The sequence below is a fragment of the Juglans regia genome, chromosome 2, assembly GCF_001411555.2.
Source record: "Juglans regia cultivar Chandler chromosome 2, Walnut 2.0, whole genome shotgun sequence".
Taxonomy (NCBI): Eukaryota; Viridiplantae; Streptophyta; class Magnoliopsida; order Fagales; family Juglandaceae; genus Juglans; species Juglans regia.
This window is the reverse complement of record NC_049902.1, coordinates 12,941,067-12,960,554: the sequence shown is the minus strand read 5'-3', so window position 1 is coordinate 12,960,554 and position 19,488 is coordinate 12,941,067. Positions and strand designations below refer to the sequence as shown.

At 38.8% G+C, this 19,488-nt stretch overlaps 1 protein-coding gene across 4 annotated transcripts in view; it reads left to right on the top strand.

Annotated features, from left to right (window-relative positions):
* Positions 1–19,488, top strand: part of LOC108998009 (probable LRR receptor-like serine/threonine-protein kinase At1g56140) — a 75,507-nt gene that overhangs the window by 7,760 nt on the left and 48,259 nt on the right. For all 4 annotated transcript variants that reach the window (XR_001997258.2, XM_035687835.1, XM_018974426.2 and 1 more), the window contains exons 3-6: positions 4,731–4,802; positions 5,027–5,098; positions 5,184–5,255; positions 5,367–5,438. Coding sequence is in view for 3 of the 4 variants with exons in the window: in XM_035687835.1 (XP_035543728.1) it covers positions 4,731–4,802; positions 5,027–5,098; positions 5,184–5,255; positions 5,367–5,438 (288 nt within the window). In the remaining variant the exon portion in view is untranslated. The remainder of the gene's footprint in view (positions 1–4,730; positions 4,803–5,026; positions 5,099–5,183; positions 5,256–5,366; positions 5,439–19,488) is intronic.

The following is a 19,488-nucleotide window of genomic DNA, read 5'->3' as shown; positions in this document are numbered from 1 at the left end:
TGAAAAGAACAAGCCATTGTGTATTTCTTGATATACTCCATTTTTTCCACCACCCTTCTATCCCGCATAACTAGCTCTCCACTAGATGCCCTAATCTAAGCAAGAAAGACCAGTCAACATACGGACAGCTCCACAAACTTCTAATAATATCCCTTGGAATATTTTCCATCTTGGTTTCTTGCAAGCACACAATATCCGCCTTCCACTCTTGGAGTAAAGTTTTTGTCCGCATGCGCTTATTAATCTCATTATGCCCATGAACGTTCCAGGAAATAATTTTAGGCTTCATATAGACAATGTCGACCCCCTCCCTTTGGATCTTTCTCTACTTGAGTTGCCTTCATAATTAATAGACCAAGTTAATCTCTTGAACTCTTGCTGCTTTTTTGAACCAGAGTTCGTGATCTAAATGTTTCCATTTTCAATGGAAGTAAGCAAAGCCATAAATTGTTCTTCAAAACCATCACACTGAATTCCCACATAACGTTGGATTTCCTACAACTTATCCATAACCCAGTCCGAAATAGTATGCTGACACGGAGGTAGAGATTGTAGTGGTATAGGCTCCCCATCCATCTCAATCCCTTCCCTTGATGTCCACGGCAATGTCAACAACCATCCTGTCACCTCCTCAGCAAAAGAAGACCTGCATTCCCACTTAGGAGATTCATGCACAGGTCTGGCATCGGTAAAACTCCTTCATTAACGACCTCGACACCCCCACCCAGTGCAAGCTCTAGTTCCCTTTCATCTATTCTACCCCTTGGCCCTTTCTGTCCACAAACTGCACGAGTACGACCAGCCAACATGATGGGAGGTGAATTTCTCTTGTTTAGTATTGTTGGCTCCACCACAAACATGCTCGCTGGAGGAAATGCCACTCGAAAAGCCACCCCCTTTTATTTGTGCTTCCCGTCGGTCCTTTCTGTGGACTCTGTGCCTGGAAACTGACGGTCGACGGTGAGGCGGTTTGAAAAACTATGTCTGGTGCCGGGAGTACCATCTCTGTCGACTCCACCACCGATGGTTCCATCTCCTCCGTCGCCAATGGTTCCTCTACCTGCAACGAGACCACCTAAGTTTTCTCCGGCAATGTTGATTGGTACCCACTCGATGATGGGCCTGTGTCACATGATTTCAGTCTCCTCCATACAGGGCCTGCTTATCTTTTGGTGTTTAACTGTCCCACGGGCTGAGGCCCAAAGCTTGGGCCCGAGCCTTGCTTTGCCTTCCCTTTATTTAAATTCTCAGATTGAAGCCTACTGGCGTGGCCCATTGAAACCTTGCTGACTAAACTGTCTGTGACCTGGCTGCCCATTACACTTCCTTTAATCAGTCCATGGCCCAAAGCCCGCCTCCTTATTCTTTTCAATGCACTGTATTAGCCATTCCTTTTTCTCATGCAATTCATCTATCTATTTTTTCATATCCGTTAGAGTACGATGCACAACTTCCTCTGCTAGGCCAACAACACACTTGCCACCACCATCGTGTCTCTGTACACCTACTGAACCAGCAGCACTACTTGACCTTGCTGGACCAGCAGCTCCTCTCAAGCTAGTCGACGTGTCAAACCTTGCTCCTGGTCTGATGCGTTCACGAGATGACATCGGTGCCCGCTATTGTTGAAGGGCCTCCCTGTATGATAGCGTGTGTGGCTGGTTCAAAGCCACCGTCGTTATAGACGGTGGCATACGAACATGTCCACCCTCTCTCTCAGCCTCCCTCATTACCTCCACCAACTTCCTCCATCCCTTTTTGTCCCTCTCCTCTGGAATGAAAATGGAGTTCCATCGACCGCTACCTACATACTCCACCAGTGCCATGTAATAGCCGCGGGAGTTAGAACTGCACAATGAAACCCCTATCTCCCTCCCGATGAGCAGTATAAAACTCTCTTCTTTCACCCTTCAAATAGTCCTCCAATGCTTTGGTGAACCAGAGTGCCGTGGCTAACCCCAAACTCATATCTTTCACAACTCTCTAGCTCCTCTCAGTAATGTGCAGATATCTACCATCCCTTATCACCTCAAATACCTTTGATTCGATCACTACCAGTTTCAAAAGACCCATCTTCCTTCCTACACAACAAACTCGCCGTCAAACACCCTCAGCCGCCATTGCAACGTTAAGTGTACGGAGAGAAAAATGCTAAGTGTACGGAGGGAAAAGTACTATGGGGATCACAACTTGATAATTCTCAAAGTTGAGATGACGGTTGGTGTAATCTTCAGCCATTTTAGTATCTACTTCTTTGATACCAATTGCTACATGCTTGATGGAACATGCTTGGATAAGTGAAAAGTGAATGAAAGAGTGAAAATTGTTCAAATTTGAGGATGACTGTGCCTCCAAGAAAAGAGAGAAAAAAAAAAGAGATTATATTTTGTATTAAGCTTTTGAATGATTTTTTACATGACTTAAGCTACTTTTATACAAGGAGAATGGGCTTAACTACTAACTTATCTCTAACAAACTACGGATCACCCAATGGACCAAAGGTCCACTATGTATTCCAAGCCCCTTTGGTTTGACATGTGTCAAGACCTTCCCCTTTAGAAGACTTTGCCCACAAGGTGATTACAACTACATTTTAACTCCACTTAAGCAGATATATCCTTCAACTTGACAGCATTATGAGCAATATCAAATGCACATCTCAATATAGCTATACTACCTACAGCTGTCCTCAGGTATGAACCTACACAAATAAGTTTTCACTAATTTGAAACAAGCAACACGTGAAGATAATATTGAAGGAATAATTTTCTTTTTTGTAAGTATATATTGAAGGAATAATTACTCTCTGTATATCTTTGAACTTTACTACCAGCTGTACATCCCAACTAGTGTTTGCTCCATTATGGATGTAAACAGTACCGAGATTTTTTACAACCATTGGCTGGAAGACAGGTTTGCTTATCTCCACGAGTAATCCATTAGGATTTCCAAAAAAAGATTTCCACAGCCAACCCCATCAAGCTAGAATCCACATATACATTAACCACTTCATTTCAAGTAATAATGCTTCGTATGGACTTTCATAATATAAAGCTCTTAAGGCTTCTTCAAACTTTATAATTGGCCATAAAACCACCTTCCAAAAATGTTACCTTCTCATCATTATTTTCACTTGGAAATGGATCCGAGTTAAGAAATTCAAGGTCTTGCTGAGCCTCATTGTAATCATCATTGGATTGCTTCCACTCTTCCAATTCATGGCATGCACCAGTAATTTAATGCTGAAATATACTTCCATGGCTCAATTAATTCATGTTCCAATTCCATGACCTCTTTTGCTATCCTAAAGAAAACTAAGAACTTCGAGTGCATATTTCCACATATGTTCTTGATGGCACCCTTTCTATCCCAAAACTCACGCCCATTCTTTTTTATTTTACTGTCTTTGCAAGTTGTCCATGGTTTAACAAGGTAAAAGACATGCTTCACTTGCAAGGTCTCAGAGATTCCTCGTCATTAAAAAAAAAAAAAAAGCGACGAGTTGTACAACACAAAACTGAAGTATATACTTCCTGTCAATATCCTCAGTCTGCATGCTGCTATCACGTTGCTGAATGCTCACGGGGAAAAGCCTATGGGTTTTCCACTGTACAACCCCCATAAAAGAAGACACATAAGGCTCTAAAATGGGCTCAATTTTATAATTTTGTTCCATTGAGAAGAACATACAGCAAGAATTAGCCTGATCCAAATACATGCTAACCATGGAATCTTTCATTTTCAATTACTTCCACCAAACAAAAATATATATTTGCAGTAATTATTTCCATCCCAGTTCTACAATCTCTTTGGGCATTTCATTGAACATATGAAGCACAAAATCCAAATACATACACTTGCTATGCAACCCCATCAACACAATCAACAGGAAATTGGAACCCAAACAATTTAAGCACCAGCAACCAATTTCAAGCATCATTGCAAACCCATACTTAATGCTCCATATTTGTTTTTCCCTACGAGACCTTGAAAAATGCCTCACCAGCTCGAGCCTTCCTCCGACACTGACTGGTTAAAAATCCACTTCTCTACTAGCATAAGTTCCTCTTGTGGCATTCCTTCCATGTTGTGATTCACAGGTTCTGTTACCTCTTGAAAATATTTGAAAAAATTGAGGTTGTTTGGTATACCAGTTGAGTCAATGGCTCCCCAAAGATGTTACTACCCTCTAGTGCTCTCAAAACGTTCATTGCACCAGGATGGGAGTAATATATTATGAACCCATGCCAATCCTTAAATATTCTGCTTCCATGGCCTCAAACAAAGCAAAGCTTCCCTTTCCATGTAACATGAGGCTGTGTAGATCTTCCAGCTTGAGGAGTTTCGTTTTCTTTGAGAAATATATTAAACAAGGAAACCCAGTGGTAAGGGTATTCACCATTGAATCATTCAGGTTCCCACTCTGGTTTTCTTGGTCGAAATTTGATTTTAAGGTATCCCATGGCTTTCATGGATTTGAACTTCTCTGCCCCTGGAAAGCAGTCTACCGAGTTTTATCAGGAAGAAAAGATTGCCTTGACTGAAATCAAAGGAAAAGAGCTTCTAGAATCAAAAAATTGAGTAGGCAGAGCCCTTTAATATGGCTATCCTTGTAACAAGACCATTATGTCTTAGCTTAAAACCTTCAATTGGAATTAGTTGAAATCTTGGATATATGAATCTTTATCCTCTCATTTAATTTTTTGTTTGTTTTCAAATTCTTTTGACAGGAAGGTTTATGAATTGGACGTTGTTGGTGTACTACCAGATGAGCTTTGGACTTTGGCTTACCTCACCAATCTGTATGGTTTCTCAATTGTGTATTGGTATACTTGATCTGAACTGTATGATTGGTTATATTCTTGTATATAAGGTGAATGAGAATTACGTTGCACATTATCAACTGCTTGAAGTATGTGCTACACTTCTTATTTTTCTCTCTGGGAGGTGTTGGTAAATGTGTACATGCTTTTTCATTAGCATTATTCCCTAATAGGAGAAATTGAGTTTCCTTTGTTTCTTACAGGGATTTGCGCCAGAATTACTTAACTGGTCCCATCTCAGCATCTATTGGCAACCTAACTGGCTTGCTGTACCTGTAAGCTCATCTACAGTATGATTTGAATGCAATTGATTGGTACTTAATTCCTATATATGGTGTTGTTTATTTATTTTCTGACCAGGAGCTTTGGCATTAATGCATTATCTGGGAAGCTTCCGGTGGAACTTGGGAAGCTTACTGAATTAAGATCACTGTGAATTCCAGTCACCTTTTACTTAGTTCATTTACTCAATGTTAATAATCTGAACCTAAAATCATAAAACCCTTGGAATAATATTTTTTACTTCACTTTTCAATTTTGTAGGGCTCTCGGGTTTAACAACTTCTCTGGTCCTCTGCCATTTGAGCTCGGGAATTTAACCAAATTAGAACAATTGTAAGTTTTATTCCATCCTCGACTGTCTTTTCCATTTCTTTTGGAACTTCCACATTTTTGTAGACCACATTTGGTAGCTTGGAGATATAGCTTTGGAAAATTCTGAAAGAATTTCCAATTATCTTTTTTTGATAAGTTAAAATTAAAAATCATCACGTTTTTAACAACTTCCAAATATATACAGTCTATCTGGCAGAAGAACAAGGTTATGCAAAAGCAATATCTTCTCATTTTGGCATACGAGTAAAAGTTATGGATGTTCAGATAAAGATGACTTTGAGGTTTTATAAATAAAGGATTTTATTTACATGGCTTAGAAAATTGCATTGAACCTAAGAAATACGGTAAGGAAATATTTCAAAATTTGAACTTGATCTCCTAAAGATATTGGGGAATATTCTAGAAAGTTGCAGTACTGACCAACTCCTAGGATTCATACCTGAGGAACCCAATTTGAAGTTTTTATAAGATATACCTAGTATTAATTTGATGCATCCAATCCTTTTCATTACAATATTCTTTTATATATTCCCTGCAATATTTATGCGTGTTTCATACAACTACCATAGCCATACACTACCATTGAAGTGGGACAGATATCCGATGCTGAAATATCCATTTTTGTTTCGAAAGTCACTCAATGAGTATCGATTGTCACTGTGTGCAAGAACTGATGAAACAATTGCATATAAGTAACTGTTGGCTGTGCAGTTGGACTGATTAAACTTTGTCGAATAGATTTGGTCACCTAACAATTATTGCTGTTGGAAAATTAGCCGTTGGAAGATCTGACCAAAAGCGGCAAAGATTCATTTAAAGAAGATTGCTAAAGAGTAATTAACAGAAAGACTAAACAAGAAGGTCTCCATCCTGATAACAAGTTTTTGGAAGTAACCAAATGTTGGTCTAAATAAAAGCCGGGAAAGAGAAGATGGTCTCACTGCTTGAAATCTAACTCTAGGAAAAAAATCAGGGTAAACTTTGGTTTTTCCTTTGTTCAATGTGGTAAGTAGCCACTTTACAAAACCAATCAAGAAAAAAAAACCTTCTAACCAAGTGTGGGATTCCAACAATCTCCCCTTGATATTGTCCAACATTAAGGACATGAGGGGAGAGGTTTGGCTTGGCATTTAGCTTTCACTGATAAAGCATTGCACCTATTAAGAAGCTTTGCAAAGGTGATGAATTATTATTCTTTTTTTTTGTGGGTAAGAATGAATTATTATTCATTCATGCCAATAATGGCGGTGTTAGTTGATTAAATGACTAGAATACATTACTCTTTGATGTTATCGTTGTTGAGTATGCATGTGTGAATGTAAGAAGTTAAATCACATAATGAAAATATGTAATAAATGCAAGCGATTAATATTAGCATAGTTGCACCAAATCTATAGTCCCAATTTTTGGTTTTTTAGTGTTCCATTATGTAATATTATAATTTCATTGAAGAATTCCTAAAGGTGTTTGTCTCTCTAACAATTGGTGTCAGAGCCAATAATGGTAGGCAGAATGGTGGATGATGCTGGTGTGTATCATTGGTGATTGTCCCTTTCACTATTGAAGTAGGTAGTAAGGTACATTGCGTAAACAAATCCAAATATGTAACACCCCTTCCTGTAGGTTAGGAATGTTATGAACTTGCATAACTTTATGCCCGGTTAATAGATATGACATCATAGAAACCTTGATCATCTTATTGAAGCATAAAATTGCTTAACATGAAACTGTCTTATAAAACTGAACGTAATGACACAATTACGTAAAACATAAACTACTCCTATGTGACAATAACACTTATTTGTAAGGTCTAAGACTGGTAAAATAAATCTACTCCTAGCCATCCTACTTGGTGTCCACTGTACATCGCCCGGGACATTAAAACATAAAACCAAACAAAATGTGAGTCGAAAACTCAATAAACAACACATCATACTGCAAATCTAACTTAACTTGACCTTAGGCTTTACCTTGAAAAGTTCATGCATGATCATACTTATATATAGCACGTGGATTGTTCAATAGTAACATATGTAGAATGTTAGACGTAATCATGGCAATTCATGTAACATGGATGAGTGAATGACTTGTTAATCTTGCCTTTCACTTGCACAGTGGCTATCATATCATATGTGCATTGGTCCAATTGTCATTGCCGCATTAATCATAACATGACATATGGTGGACCACGCTTAGGTTTGTGGCTTGCACATCCACTCATAACATAAGGCCAAACATTAAATCTTACTTACTATTCACATAACTTCTTTGTTATCTTCTCACGATGCATGAGAACATTCTGACTTCTTGATGTTCATGGCATGTCATATTCATGTGCATGTCTTATTTGTCAAGATTGGTCTGAATACCTCTTCCATTAGGTTTCTTTCATTATTTATAGAAAAGAGTTACAACTTGCTAGATATTTCTTCTACCGATTTCTCTGTAACACGTTAAGTATCTATACACGTTAAGTCTATTTATAGTTAGCCTAATTCTCTGCTATACAATCTAAATATAGAAAGACCTAAATATAGAAATAGTTAGCCTAAATACATGACGAGTATCCGCACATCTGGCCCAAACGTTAGTATGCACGATCTCAAAACGATTAGAAGCACGACTACCATGCGCAAGAAAATGTAAAGTTTTACTTTTACCAAGACGAAAAAATAGTACAATCAAAAGAGACAGGAGAAGAAGAAAAGGAATCTTTATTGCCCAAAAGATACCAGCATCAATTTGAGGGGGTATGTACGATCTCAAAACAGTTAGAAGCACGACTACCATGCGCAAGAAAAGGTAAAGTCTTACTTTTACCAAGACGACAATATAGCACAATCAAAAGATACAAGAGAAGAAGAAAATGAATCTTTATTGCCCAAACGATACCATCATCAATTTGAGGGGGGATGTTATGAATATAATTTAGGTCTTTCTATATTTAGATTGTATAGCAGAGAATTAGGCTAACTATAAATAGACTTAACGTGTATAGATACTTAACGTGTTACAGAGAAATCGGTAGAAGAAATATCTAGCAAGTTGTAACTCTTTTCTATAAATAATGAAAGAAACCTAATGGAAGAGGTATTCAGATCAATCTTGACATAAACTTCCTCGTGCAAGTCTCCATGTAAAAATGCATTTTTAACATCTAACTGAAATAAGGGCCAGTTTAGATTGGCGGCAAGAGAGATTAGTACTTGAACAGAACATATTTTGGCAATTGAGGAGAAGGATTGAGAAAATTATGTACTAGGTCAACTTGAGGTATAGAAGACATACAATGGTGTTTGCTAAGTTGAGACGCTTGATGAGGAAAGGAAGATATATTTCTAAGATTCCTAATCTAACGTTTCAAAATGGAAATGGAAGGGTGATCAAGGTGACAATGCCATTCAGAAGCGGATGATGAAAAGTATGTGAGAGCTTGAGTGGGTGAATGCTCAAAATCAAGATAATATAAGCCACCGGCTTCGTGCTTCCGTATCAATCTTCTTGTCTTGAGATCCTGAAAGATACATAAAGAGGGAGTAAAAACTCACTAAACATTGGAGCTTTTTAATTGTACTAGTTGATTCAATGCCTGCAACTTTAGTAAGAGAACCTTTAGCAAGAGTAACACTCTTTGGAGATTTCACAGTATCCAAATTAGATAAGGAATAAGACAAACCGGTTATATGTTCATTAGCTCCCGAATCAATGATCCATGGATTTTGAGTGGATGAGAGAAGACATGCAGATGTTGTACATGTTTGGGCAAGAGTAGCTATGGAAGATGGAGAAGCCTGTGTGCGAGACAAAAGCTGATCATACTTATCCCTCGGTATGGTTATCATGTCTGAATCTAGAGGTGGGTTGGAGCTAGTTGATGGTGAGGATGTATCTTGACAAATGGCCTGATTAGTGGACCCAAATGGTCTACCATGTAAATCCCAACAATAGTCTATCGAGTGATTATTATGACCAAAATGGTTGCACTTATGAGATTCGCGACCTCGTGTATGACCACCCTTGGTGTCACATCCCCCACGTGCACCTCACCACCACGCCCTATAGGAGGAACATTGTGACTCCTATAAGAGGCAACTAAAGTAGATATCTCACTACTATGATCAGAAAAGATGAGATCCATGTCCAAATAATGTGACATGTTAAAATCGAGAGAACACATCAGGAAATGAGTAGAGTTGTGGACTAGCCAGAATTTGGGAAGGAATAGACTCATATTATGGTTTCAAGCTGTAAAGGAGCATAGAGAGAATACTTTCATATTATTCATACTATTCAGTGATACCCCAAGGGGTTGGCCCAAGTGGTGAAGGCCTTGGTCTTGGGGTATCACTTCCTTCAAGATTCAAGATTCAACATCTCATGGGTGCAAACAATCCTTTGGGGCCACACCCCCTGGTGAAAAGCTAACGATTTAACCAGTTCTGTGTAGGGAAACTTCCTAGGGTGTGGTGTACAGGACTGGGGTTTACTTTACAGGAGTGGGTCCGAAGGGTCCTGACTTGGAGAGGTTCCCTGACATAAATATATATATATATAATACATACAATTGATATATATAATACATACAATTGAAAAATATACCCTCACAAGTTACACTAATTACAACCATGTCCTCTAACACTACCTCTCAAGCTTGGGCATATATATCATAGAAATCCAAGTTGGAACAAATAAGCTTTAAATCGACTATAACACAATGACTTAGTAAACATATCTGCAAGTTGATCAGCAGACTTCACAAATGGTATAAAAATGTCACCACTTAGTATCTTATCTCGTATGAAATAAAAATCAATCTCTATGTGTTTAGTCTTCTCATGGAACACAGGATTAGAGGTAATATGCATTGTAGCTTGATTATCACAAAATAATTGAAAAGGGACAAAAGTTTGGAAATCCAATCTCTTGAAGGAAGTGTTGCAACCATGTCAGCTTATTAGTAGTGTGGGTCATTGCCCTGTATTCAGCTTCTGCACTAGAACGAGCTATTACTGTTTGTTTCTTACTCTTCCATGTAACCAAGTTACATTCCACAAAAGTACAATATCGAGTAGTAGATCTTCTATCTGAAGGAGATCTTGCCCAATTAGCATACGAAAAGGCTTCAATTCTAAGATGTCCATTTGGTCTATACAACAATTCAAGGCCAGGAGCTCGCTTAAGATAACGAAGAATATTGATTATAGCATCCCAATGTGAGACCTTTGGCATTTGTAGAAATTGACTCACTACACTTACTGCATAAGAGATGTTAGGTCTAGTAATAGTAAGATAATTCAATTTCTCAACAATTCTTTGAGACCTATCTGGATCTCCAAATAACTCCTCTTCCTCTTTCAAGAGTTTACGATTTGGATCCATAAGAGTATCAATAGATCGTGCACCGAACATGCTAGTTTCTTCCAGAAGGTCAAATATATATTTTCTCTGAGATAGGTTAATAACTTAATACATTTTTTAGATCTACCGACTTCAATTCCAAGAAAATACCTAAACTTGCCCAAATCTTTTGTCTGAAACTGATCATGTAAAATTTTTTTCAGCCTAGCAATTCCAGTTGAGTTACTCCCAGTAATTAAAATGTCATTTGCGTATACAACCAACAAAATATGACCTGCATCACAATTTTGGTGAAATATTGAATGGTTTATTTGGCATCTATGAAAACCAAATGCCAATACAACATCAGAAAACATCTCAAACCACGTTCGAGGAAATTGTTTCAAACCATATAATGCCTTTTTTAACTTGCACACAGTATCTCGATACTCTCCCTGAGCAACAAACCCAGGTGGTTGCTCGATTTAAACTTCCTCATTAAGTCGCCATGTAGGAATGCATTTTTAATATCCAACTGAAATAAGAGCCAATCCAAATAAGCAGCAAGGGAGATCAACACTCGAACAGAAGAAATTTTGGCTACCAGGGAGAAAGTCTCGTCGTAATCAATGCCATAAGTTGAGTGTAACCCTTAGCAACCAAACAGGTTTTCAGATGTTCCACAGAACCATCATGATGGAATTTGATTGTACATACCCATTTACAGCCAACGGTCGTTTACTAGATGGTAGGGGAACAAGATCCCATGTCCCATTACAGTGAAGGATGTCTATTTCATTTTTCATAGCTGTCCTCCATTCTGGATCAGATAAAGCATCCTAACAGAAAGTTTTGAAAGTTGAGAAGTAAAACTGGAGAATGAAGGAGATAAGGCATGACAAGAGACAAATTGGCTACTTGGATGTTGAGTAACACAAGAACGAGTACCTTTTTAGAGAGCAATAGTTGGAGAGTCTGAAGTACTAGGTAACTCAGGATCTGAAGATGGAGTCAAGGTTGGTGGAAGCATGTGAGCTGAGGGCCGCAAGCGATGCGAGTAAACCTGTAGAGGAACAAGGGAAGGCACTAAGGGTTGGGTATGGGAGGGTGATGGTAGAGGATCACACTGTGTAGGAGAAAGGGTAAGAGTAGGTAATGGTAGAGGATCACACTCAACAATCGAATATTTGTTCGAGAAATAGGGTATGGACTCAAAGAAGGTGACATCAGCACTCATGAAGTAGCGTCTAAGAGCAGGACTATAGCAGCGATATCATTTTTTGAGTCCGGGAATAACGAACAAAAATACACTTGGTAGCAGGTAGATCAAGCTTATCAAAGCTTGGGTCGTTATGAACATAGCAAACATACCCAAAGATTTTTGGAGGGAGAGAAAAAGACGGAGATGAAGGGAACAATATGAAGAAGGGAGAGGAACCATCGAAGACTAATGAAGGCATATGGTTAATAAGGTGACAAGCAGTAAGAACACCATCACTCCAAAATCATTTAGAAAGATGCATGTGCAGTAAAAGTGCTCGGGTTGCATCTAACAAAGGACGTTTTTTGCGTTCAGACACCCCATTCTGTTGGGGTGTATAAGAACATGAAGTATGATAAATAATTCTTTTATTACTTAAGTAGCAAAGACACTAGATTGATATTCTCTAGCATTATCAGAATGCAAAACTTGAATTTTTTTTGTCTAAATTGAGTTTTAATTTCTTTCCAAAAGACTTTAAATATGTAAAGAAGTTCAGATTGTACCTTGATCAGAAGCAACCATGTCATACGAGAGTAGTCATCAACAAAATACTGAAACTTATCTAATACAATGTTGATTGGTCCCCATATATCAGAGAGAGCCAATTCAAAAGGACTAGATGCTCGATTATCAACTCGAGGTACAAAAGAGACGATGGTGTTTGCTAAGTTGACATGCTTCATAAGGAAAAGAAGGCACATTTCCAAGATTCTTAACTTGACGTTTCAAAAGAGAGAGAGGAGTGACCAAGGTGACAATGCCATTCAAAAGCAGATGGTGATGAGGATATGAGGGCTTGAGTTGGTGACTGATTGACATCAAGGTAATAAAAACTATCAGCTTCATGCCCTGTACCAATCTTCTTCCCCCCCGTCTTGAGATTTTGAAAGATACATAAAGAGGGATAAAATGTCACCGAACATGAAGATTTTGAGTAATCTTACTAATGGACAACAAACTAAAGGGAAAATTAGGAGCATACAGAACAAATGACAAGGATATAGAGTCAGTGAGCTTAGTGGATCCAATGCCTATAACTTTAGCAAGAGAACCATTAACAAGAGTAACACTCTTTGGAGATGTTATGGTATCTAACTTAGACAAGAAATGAGACAAACCGGTCAAATGTTCATTAGCTCTTGAATCGATGATCCATGGATCTTGAGTAGATGAGATAAGACATGTGGACATTGTACTTGAATGGGTAAGAGTAGCTGTGGAAGATGAAGCCCGTGCGCGACCTGAACAACTTCTGCAAGAGTAATATACCCAAACATTGAAGCCTTCATGAGAGAGTAATAGGTTGATACATTATGAGCTCCTCACATATACTCATCACTTGAGAATATTACTCTTCAAGGCCCAAAGTACCTTGTTCCAACCCAAAGAATTGCTTACACAACTCATAAATGCGGGTCATGTTCCCAACACCTAAATACATTTGTTTGAGTAGTGTCAAGATGCATCAAACTAGAACAAATATTATGCTCAATGCTAGATAACATCAAGGACAAGATTTGAGCATCTTTTTCCTCACATTGAGCATATGTAGTACTAATTGTGTCGAGTTTTGTATCAACCAAGTGGCTACGAAGATCCTTGCCTTTCAAAAACACTTTAAGAGAATTTGACCAAAAGCACATAGCTCTTTCATTTCAATTTCACCTAGGTCATAGGCACATTAAAGCTTGATGTAAGAGACAATGGCTCAAATTTAGTAGACATTGGGGCTGAAAAATACAACACAATCCAACCCAAAGGTAGCAAACCAATACAAAATGTGAAATATGGATGAAAACTGAAGAAACTGGCTTGAATCCAATCTGAAAAGTATAAATCTGAGCTGAAGTAGTTGTGTGAAATATTAGGAAAGAATGCAAGAGATAGACTTGAATGACCGGATTTCAGTTTGTACCAGTTGATTAATTGCAAATATTGGCGAAAATAGTTGAATATCGGCTCCAAACCAGTCTGTATTGGGTCCAACCAGTATGAACCGGAAAATATTGAATCCGAACAGGGTATGTACTGGTACGGATGGCCTTGTACCGGATCTGGCTTGAAACTTAGATTTGATTTATAACAAGAATGAGTGGTTGTGGGTTATCTTATTCTCATTACCAAACTGGCTCTATTCGAGATAGGAACATACAATTAATTCTAGTTAAGGACAGCCTCACCCCAAGGCCAGATGCCTGAGCACTGCAACCAAACACTCCCTCAACTTCAACATTGCAGCGACAGGTGGCCTCCTCCGACGAGAAAGTCAATAGACAATATAGAATACGATGGTGAGCTCAAATCCAGGAGCCAATACCGGATACAACTTCGGAAAACATCCGAAACAACGTTAAACCTATTGTTAAGCCGGAAAACTCCATTCCGGACACACCCAGGTGGCACCAACCACTGCAGAATGTCAATGGATAGCTTTGCTGTCCATCATCAATATAGTTTCCTTCTATTCTTCTTTCCTTATCTCATCTTTACTTCCGTTAGTTAGGCTTGTACAGAATATATAGTTTCCTTATAAGGCTAAGAATGCTAGAATCACTCGATAATTAGTTTCTTCCCATGTATAGTTCTCTTGTAAAGTTTCTATATAATATACAGATCACTCAAAGGCCAATTGATTCGGCTATTCATACATCGCATTTTAACTTATCTTGACATGGTATCAAGAGCTGGTTGAATTTTTTTCTCTCGGTTTCGTTGTTGCCCGCGTGCATCGTCTTCTGTCTCGGTTTCGTGTGTCGGCGTGGTCTGAGTATTGGCGGTACCTCTCGGCATCTTCGATTTGTCTCAGTTTCGTGTGTCGGCGTGGTCCTCTCGGCATCTTCGATTTCTCGTGTATCGACAGACGTAAGAGCTTCGTCTTTTCGGCACTCTGTTTCTGGGGTAGCTTTTCTCGGCAGGTTCTGTCTCTGTTTTGGGCCTTCTCGGCATCTCCTTCCTCCATCGACACGCTCTTCTTCTGGAGTGGTGTGTTTCGGCAGCCTCTGTTTAAGGTCTGGGCAATTTTTCCTGCGTTATCTGTTTACATTCCTGAGTGGGTGATTTCGGCACAATTTTTTTTGGTCTTCGTATTATTTTTTTTGCCTTCTCACATTTGTCGGCAGAAACTCATCTTTTTGGTTCCTTTAAGTTCATTCTGGATTTTTTTTCTCGTCTCGAGTTCCATTTATTTGCAATGGATTCTGCACCTGTGTGTGTCAAATTTACAGGCAAAAATTATTCTACTTGGGTTTTACAATTTGAACTTTTCCTCAAGGGAAAAGACCTTTGGGGCCATATTGATGGCACGGATGTTGCACAAACATCCAATACTGAAAAATCCAAAGATGTCGTGTCTTCGCCTTCTTGGGATATGCTTGATGCTCGGATCATGTCTTGGCTTCTTGGTTCAGTGGAGCCACATATTGTCACTAACTTACGGGCTCATCGCTCCGCTCAATCCATGTGGAATTACTTGAAGAAAGTTTATCATCAAGACAATGATGCTTGTCGCTTTCAGTTGGAACATGTGATTGCCATGTTTCAACATGGTAGTCTTTCCATCAAAGACTACTACTCGGCATTCTTGACTCTTTGGAATGAATATACTGATTTGGTTATAGCGGATGTTCCTGTTGCCGCACTTTCGACTATTCAGAAGCTTCATGCGACTAGCCGGCGTGATCAGTTTCTTATGAAACTACGCCCGGAATATGAATCTGTTCTCTCTTCTCTACTGAACAGATCTCCTGTTCCTTCTCTGGATATTTGTTTTGGTGAGTTATTTCGCGAGGAACAACGTCTTAGTACTCAAGCTATTCTGGAGCAATCTCATGGTAGTTCCGGTACGGCAACTGTGGCTTATGCTGCCCAAGGACACGGATCACCTATGACTTCTAAAAATTTGCAGTGTTTCTGCTGCAAGGCCTATGGGCATATTGCTGCCAATTGTCCTAAAAAATATTGTTCTTATTGTAAGAAAAAAGGTTATATTATCAAAGAATGTCATATCCGCCCCCAGAATCGTCAGGCTCAAGCATTTCAGACTTCTGTGTCTGTTTCTCCTATAGCGACTTCTGCAGCACATGACTCTTCCTCAGGTGTTTCCTCTGATCTTGCATCTCCTGCAGCAACTTATTGCACTCCTGAAATGGTGCAACAGATGCTAAGGAAACTATAATTATCTTGACAAATATAATGGGTCCAAAAATAAAATATTATTTTTGGACCCAAACCCAAATTATTATATAATTTAAATTGTAAACTAAAATTTATATATATAGCAATAATTTGAAAATTGATAACATAAAAACTATGTTATCAGTTTTTAAATTTGTTAGACTTGTTCACAAGAGTGTATTGCATTGGCCTCCTAAACCAACTTTTATATAGAAGCCAAGGCAATACAAGAGTTTTACTTGAGCAAAGTTGGGCCCTGCCCGCCCCCCACCCCTGCTAGGTGCCCAGATGCAGGGTGGGTGGCATTTAGTGGACGGGGGTCCACCCCGCCCATGCAGAGGTGGGGCGGACTCAAATTCATACCTGGACTGCTGCCCCTAGCCATGTTTAAGAACGGATTGTTTGTTTTCATGGACGATAAAAGAGCAGTATTTGTGGTTCTGCCTTTAGTCTTGAGTAAGCCATTAGGTAACTGTATAGTGGATAGAATTTCAATATTTCTTTTAGCTGTGACTGCAAGTTATATTGTAGAGTAATGGTTATATTCAGATAAGTAATGATTTAGATATCCCACCGTCCAAACTAAATCTGAACAGGATAGCAGAATCACCTTTATGGTCATCGACAACAACTAGTGATGGTTGGCAGATTTATCTCTTTGATAACCACCGTAAACCATTGTAAATCTCACCTTCTTCCTTTTTTTTTAATTTTTTTTAATTTTTTATAAAAGCAAGGTCAAGCCTCTTCTTATTAATCCCTCACTATGGTAGAGGAAACCATGATGACAACATTTATCAAAAAATACATTAATAACAAATAAATGGAATCCCCAATAAGTCTAGTCGAACAATTCCCCGTAGCCGTCCTTGCACCAAATTTTCACCTGTAAAATCAATGGTTCTACCTATCGTACCCTTTTTTGCCAAAAAATCTGCTGCCATGTTAGCCTATCTAAAATTATGTCGAAAGCATATTTTGAGCAAAGCTACTAAAGTTTTAATCTCCTCCCAAAAATCCCGAAGAAACCAATATTTGCATATCCCGGAAGCTAGCCAACCCATCTCAATGTCAGATTTTGGTTGAATACCTCTTTGAGGTGCTTCCTTCTCATTATATAAAAAATAGTTCTAGAAATAATTACAAAGATAAGATTGAGAATTCAATTTGAATCAACAAACTACATCTTTATCTTATCTAAACTAACCTGACTTTATCCTATCTAAATATGTACAAGTTTAATTTAAATACAAGATAAGATTAGTAAATAAATCCTAATCTATTTGAAATTCAGTTTTGCTGTATCCCAGTAAAATAGGAGATTAGTTGCCATGTAACCCTAGCCACAACCCAGTAAAATAGGAGCAGCCTAGCTGCAGTATCTTAAAGAAAACCCTAGTTTTCCTTTGATACCCTCCCTCAAATTGATGCTAGTGAGTCTACTAGCAGCAATTTGCTAACTAGGTATTAATGCCGTCGTCGAGCCAAAGCTTTGGTGAAGATATCAGCTATTCGGTGTTCAGTGGACACATGAGGGAGAATGATAGCTTTAGACTCATAGGCATCTCGGATATAGTGACAATCAACCTCGATGTGCTTCGTTCGTTCATGAAAAACTGGGTTGGCTACAATTTGAATGACACTTGTATTATCACCATGAAGAGGCGTGGGATGTGCCTGTGCAAAGCCGAGTTTTGAAAGAATACCACGCAACCACATAATTTCTGAACATGCAGCAGATATTGTCCGATATTCAACCTCTGTAGATGACTTAGATACATAATTTTGCTTCTTACACTTCCATAAGAGAATTCCCAAGGAAGACACACCATCTAGTAGTAGAACGTCGAGAGCCCGGACATCCAGCCCAATCTGCATCACTGTAGGCAACTAATTGAAGAGAAGAATCCTTAGGAAAAAACAGTCCACAATTAGGAGTCCCAAGTAGATAGCGAATAATCCTACGAACAGCTACAAAATGAGGATGTCTAGGAGAATCCATGAACTTACTAACACTGTGGACAACATAGGATAAATCAAGCTGCCAACAAACTTACAGTATAAGGTAGGATCCGAGAGAAGTTCTCCTTCGTCTTTCCTATACTTAACATTCACCTCCTGAGGAGTATCAACTGGAGTAGTATCTTCCAATCTCCTTAACTGAATTAGGTTTTGAATATACTTGTGTTGATTGAGAAATAAACCATGTGGCTGAGACGTAACTTCCAACCCTAGAAAGTAGGTAAGATCCCCAAGATCCTTAATGTGAAACACATTATGAAGATGTTGCTGAAGTTTTTGAATCAAAAGTCCATCCGAACTAGAGATGATAATATCATCTACATATACCAATAAAAATACTACTCCAACATCGCCCTTGTGCAAAAATAAGGAAGCATCGTACTTACTTTGCTTAAAAGAAAACCCTAGCAAAGTATTGCGAAATTTCTCGAACTGAGCTCGAGGAGCTTGTTTAAGACCATACAAAGACCTCTTCAATTTACAAACAGCCGTAAGGGAGGAAATAGGCATACCAGATGGAAGTTTCATGTAGATATCTTCCTTTAGATCGCCATGCAAGAAAGCATTCTTGACATCCATTTGACGTAATTGCCAAGGTTTAGAAGCCACAAGAGCAAGTAACAAGTGAATAGTAGTTATCTTGGCAACCGGAGCAAATGTCTCATCATAATCTATGCCATACTCTTGGCGATTCCCCAAAGCAACCAATCTAGCTTTGTATTGTTCCAGTGAGCCATCGGAACGAAGCTTTACGGAGTATACCCATTTACTACCAATTGGTTTGATAGAAGGACATTGTACCACATCCCAGGTCTGATTAGCCGCAAGTGCATCAAGTTCTGTCTGCATTGCTTGCTGATAGCACTCATGTTCCATAGTTTGTTTGTAACAAGAAGGGATAGCAATGGAAGATAATGTAGCAGTCATAGAAATGGGGGAAGAAAAACCATACCGATCTGGTGGGTGAGAGACATGGGTAGATTTCCAAAGAACAGAAGCAGCAGGAACTATGGTGGATGTTGGATTAGGTGCCGGAGTAGGAGAATCTTGAGAAACCATAGGAGACTTGGCTAAAGGGGTGCTATGATGTCAAGTGTAGACAAAACCAGGTTTAAACCGGGCCACTGGAGCATAAGAGGTATCAGGAATGGGCATAGGGAAGGGCTCGGACTCATCATGAAGAATTGAAAAACTAGGTGAAATAGGATCGACATGAGAGAAAAAAATGCTGATTTTCAAAAAATAACACATTCT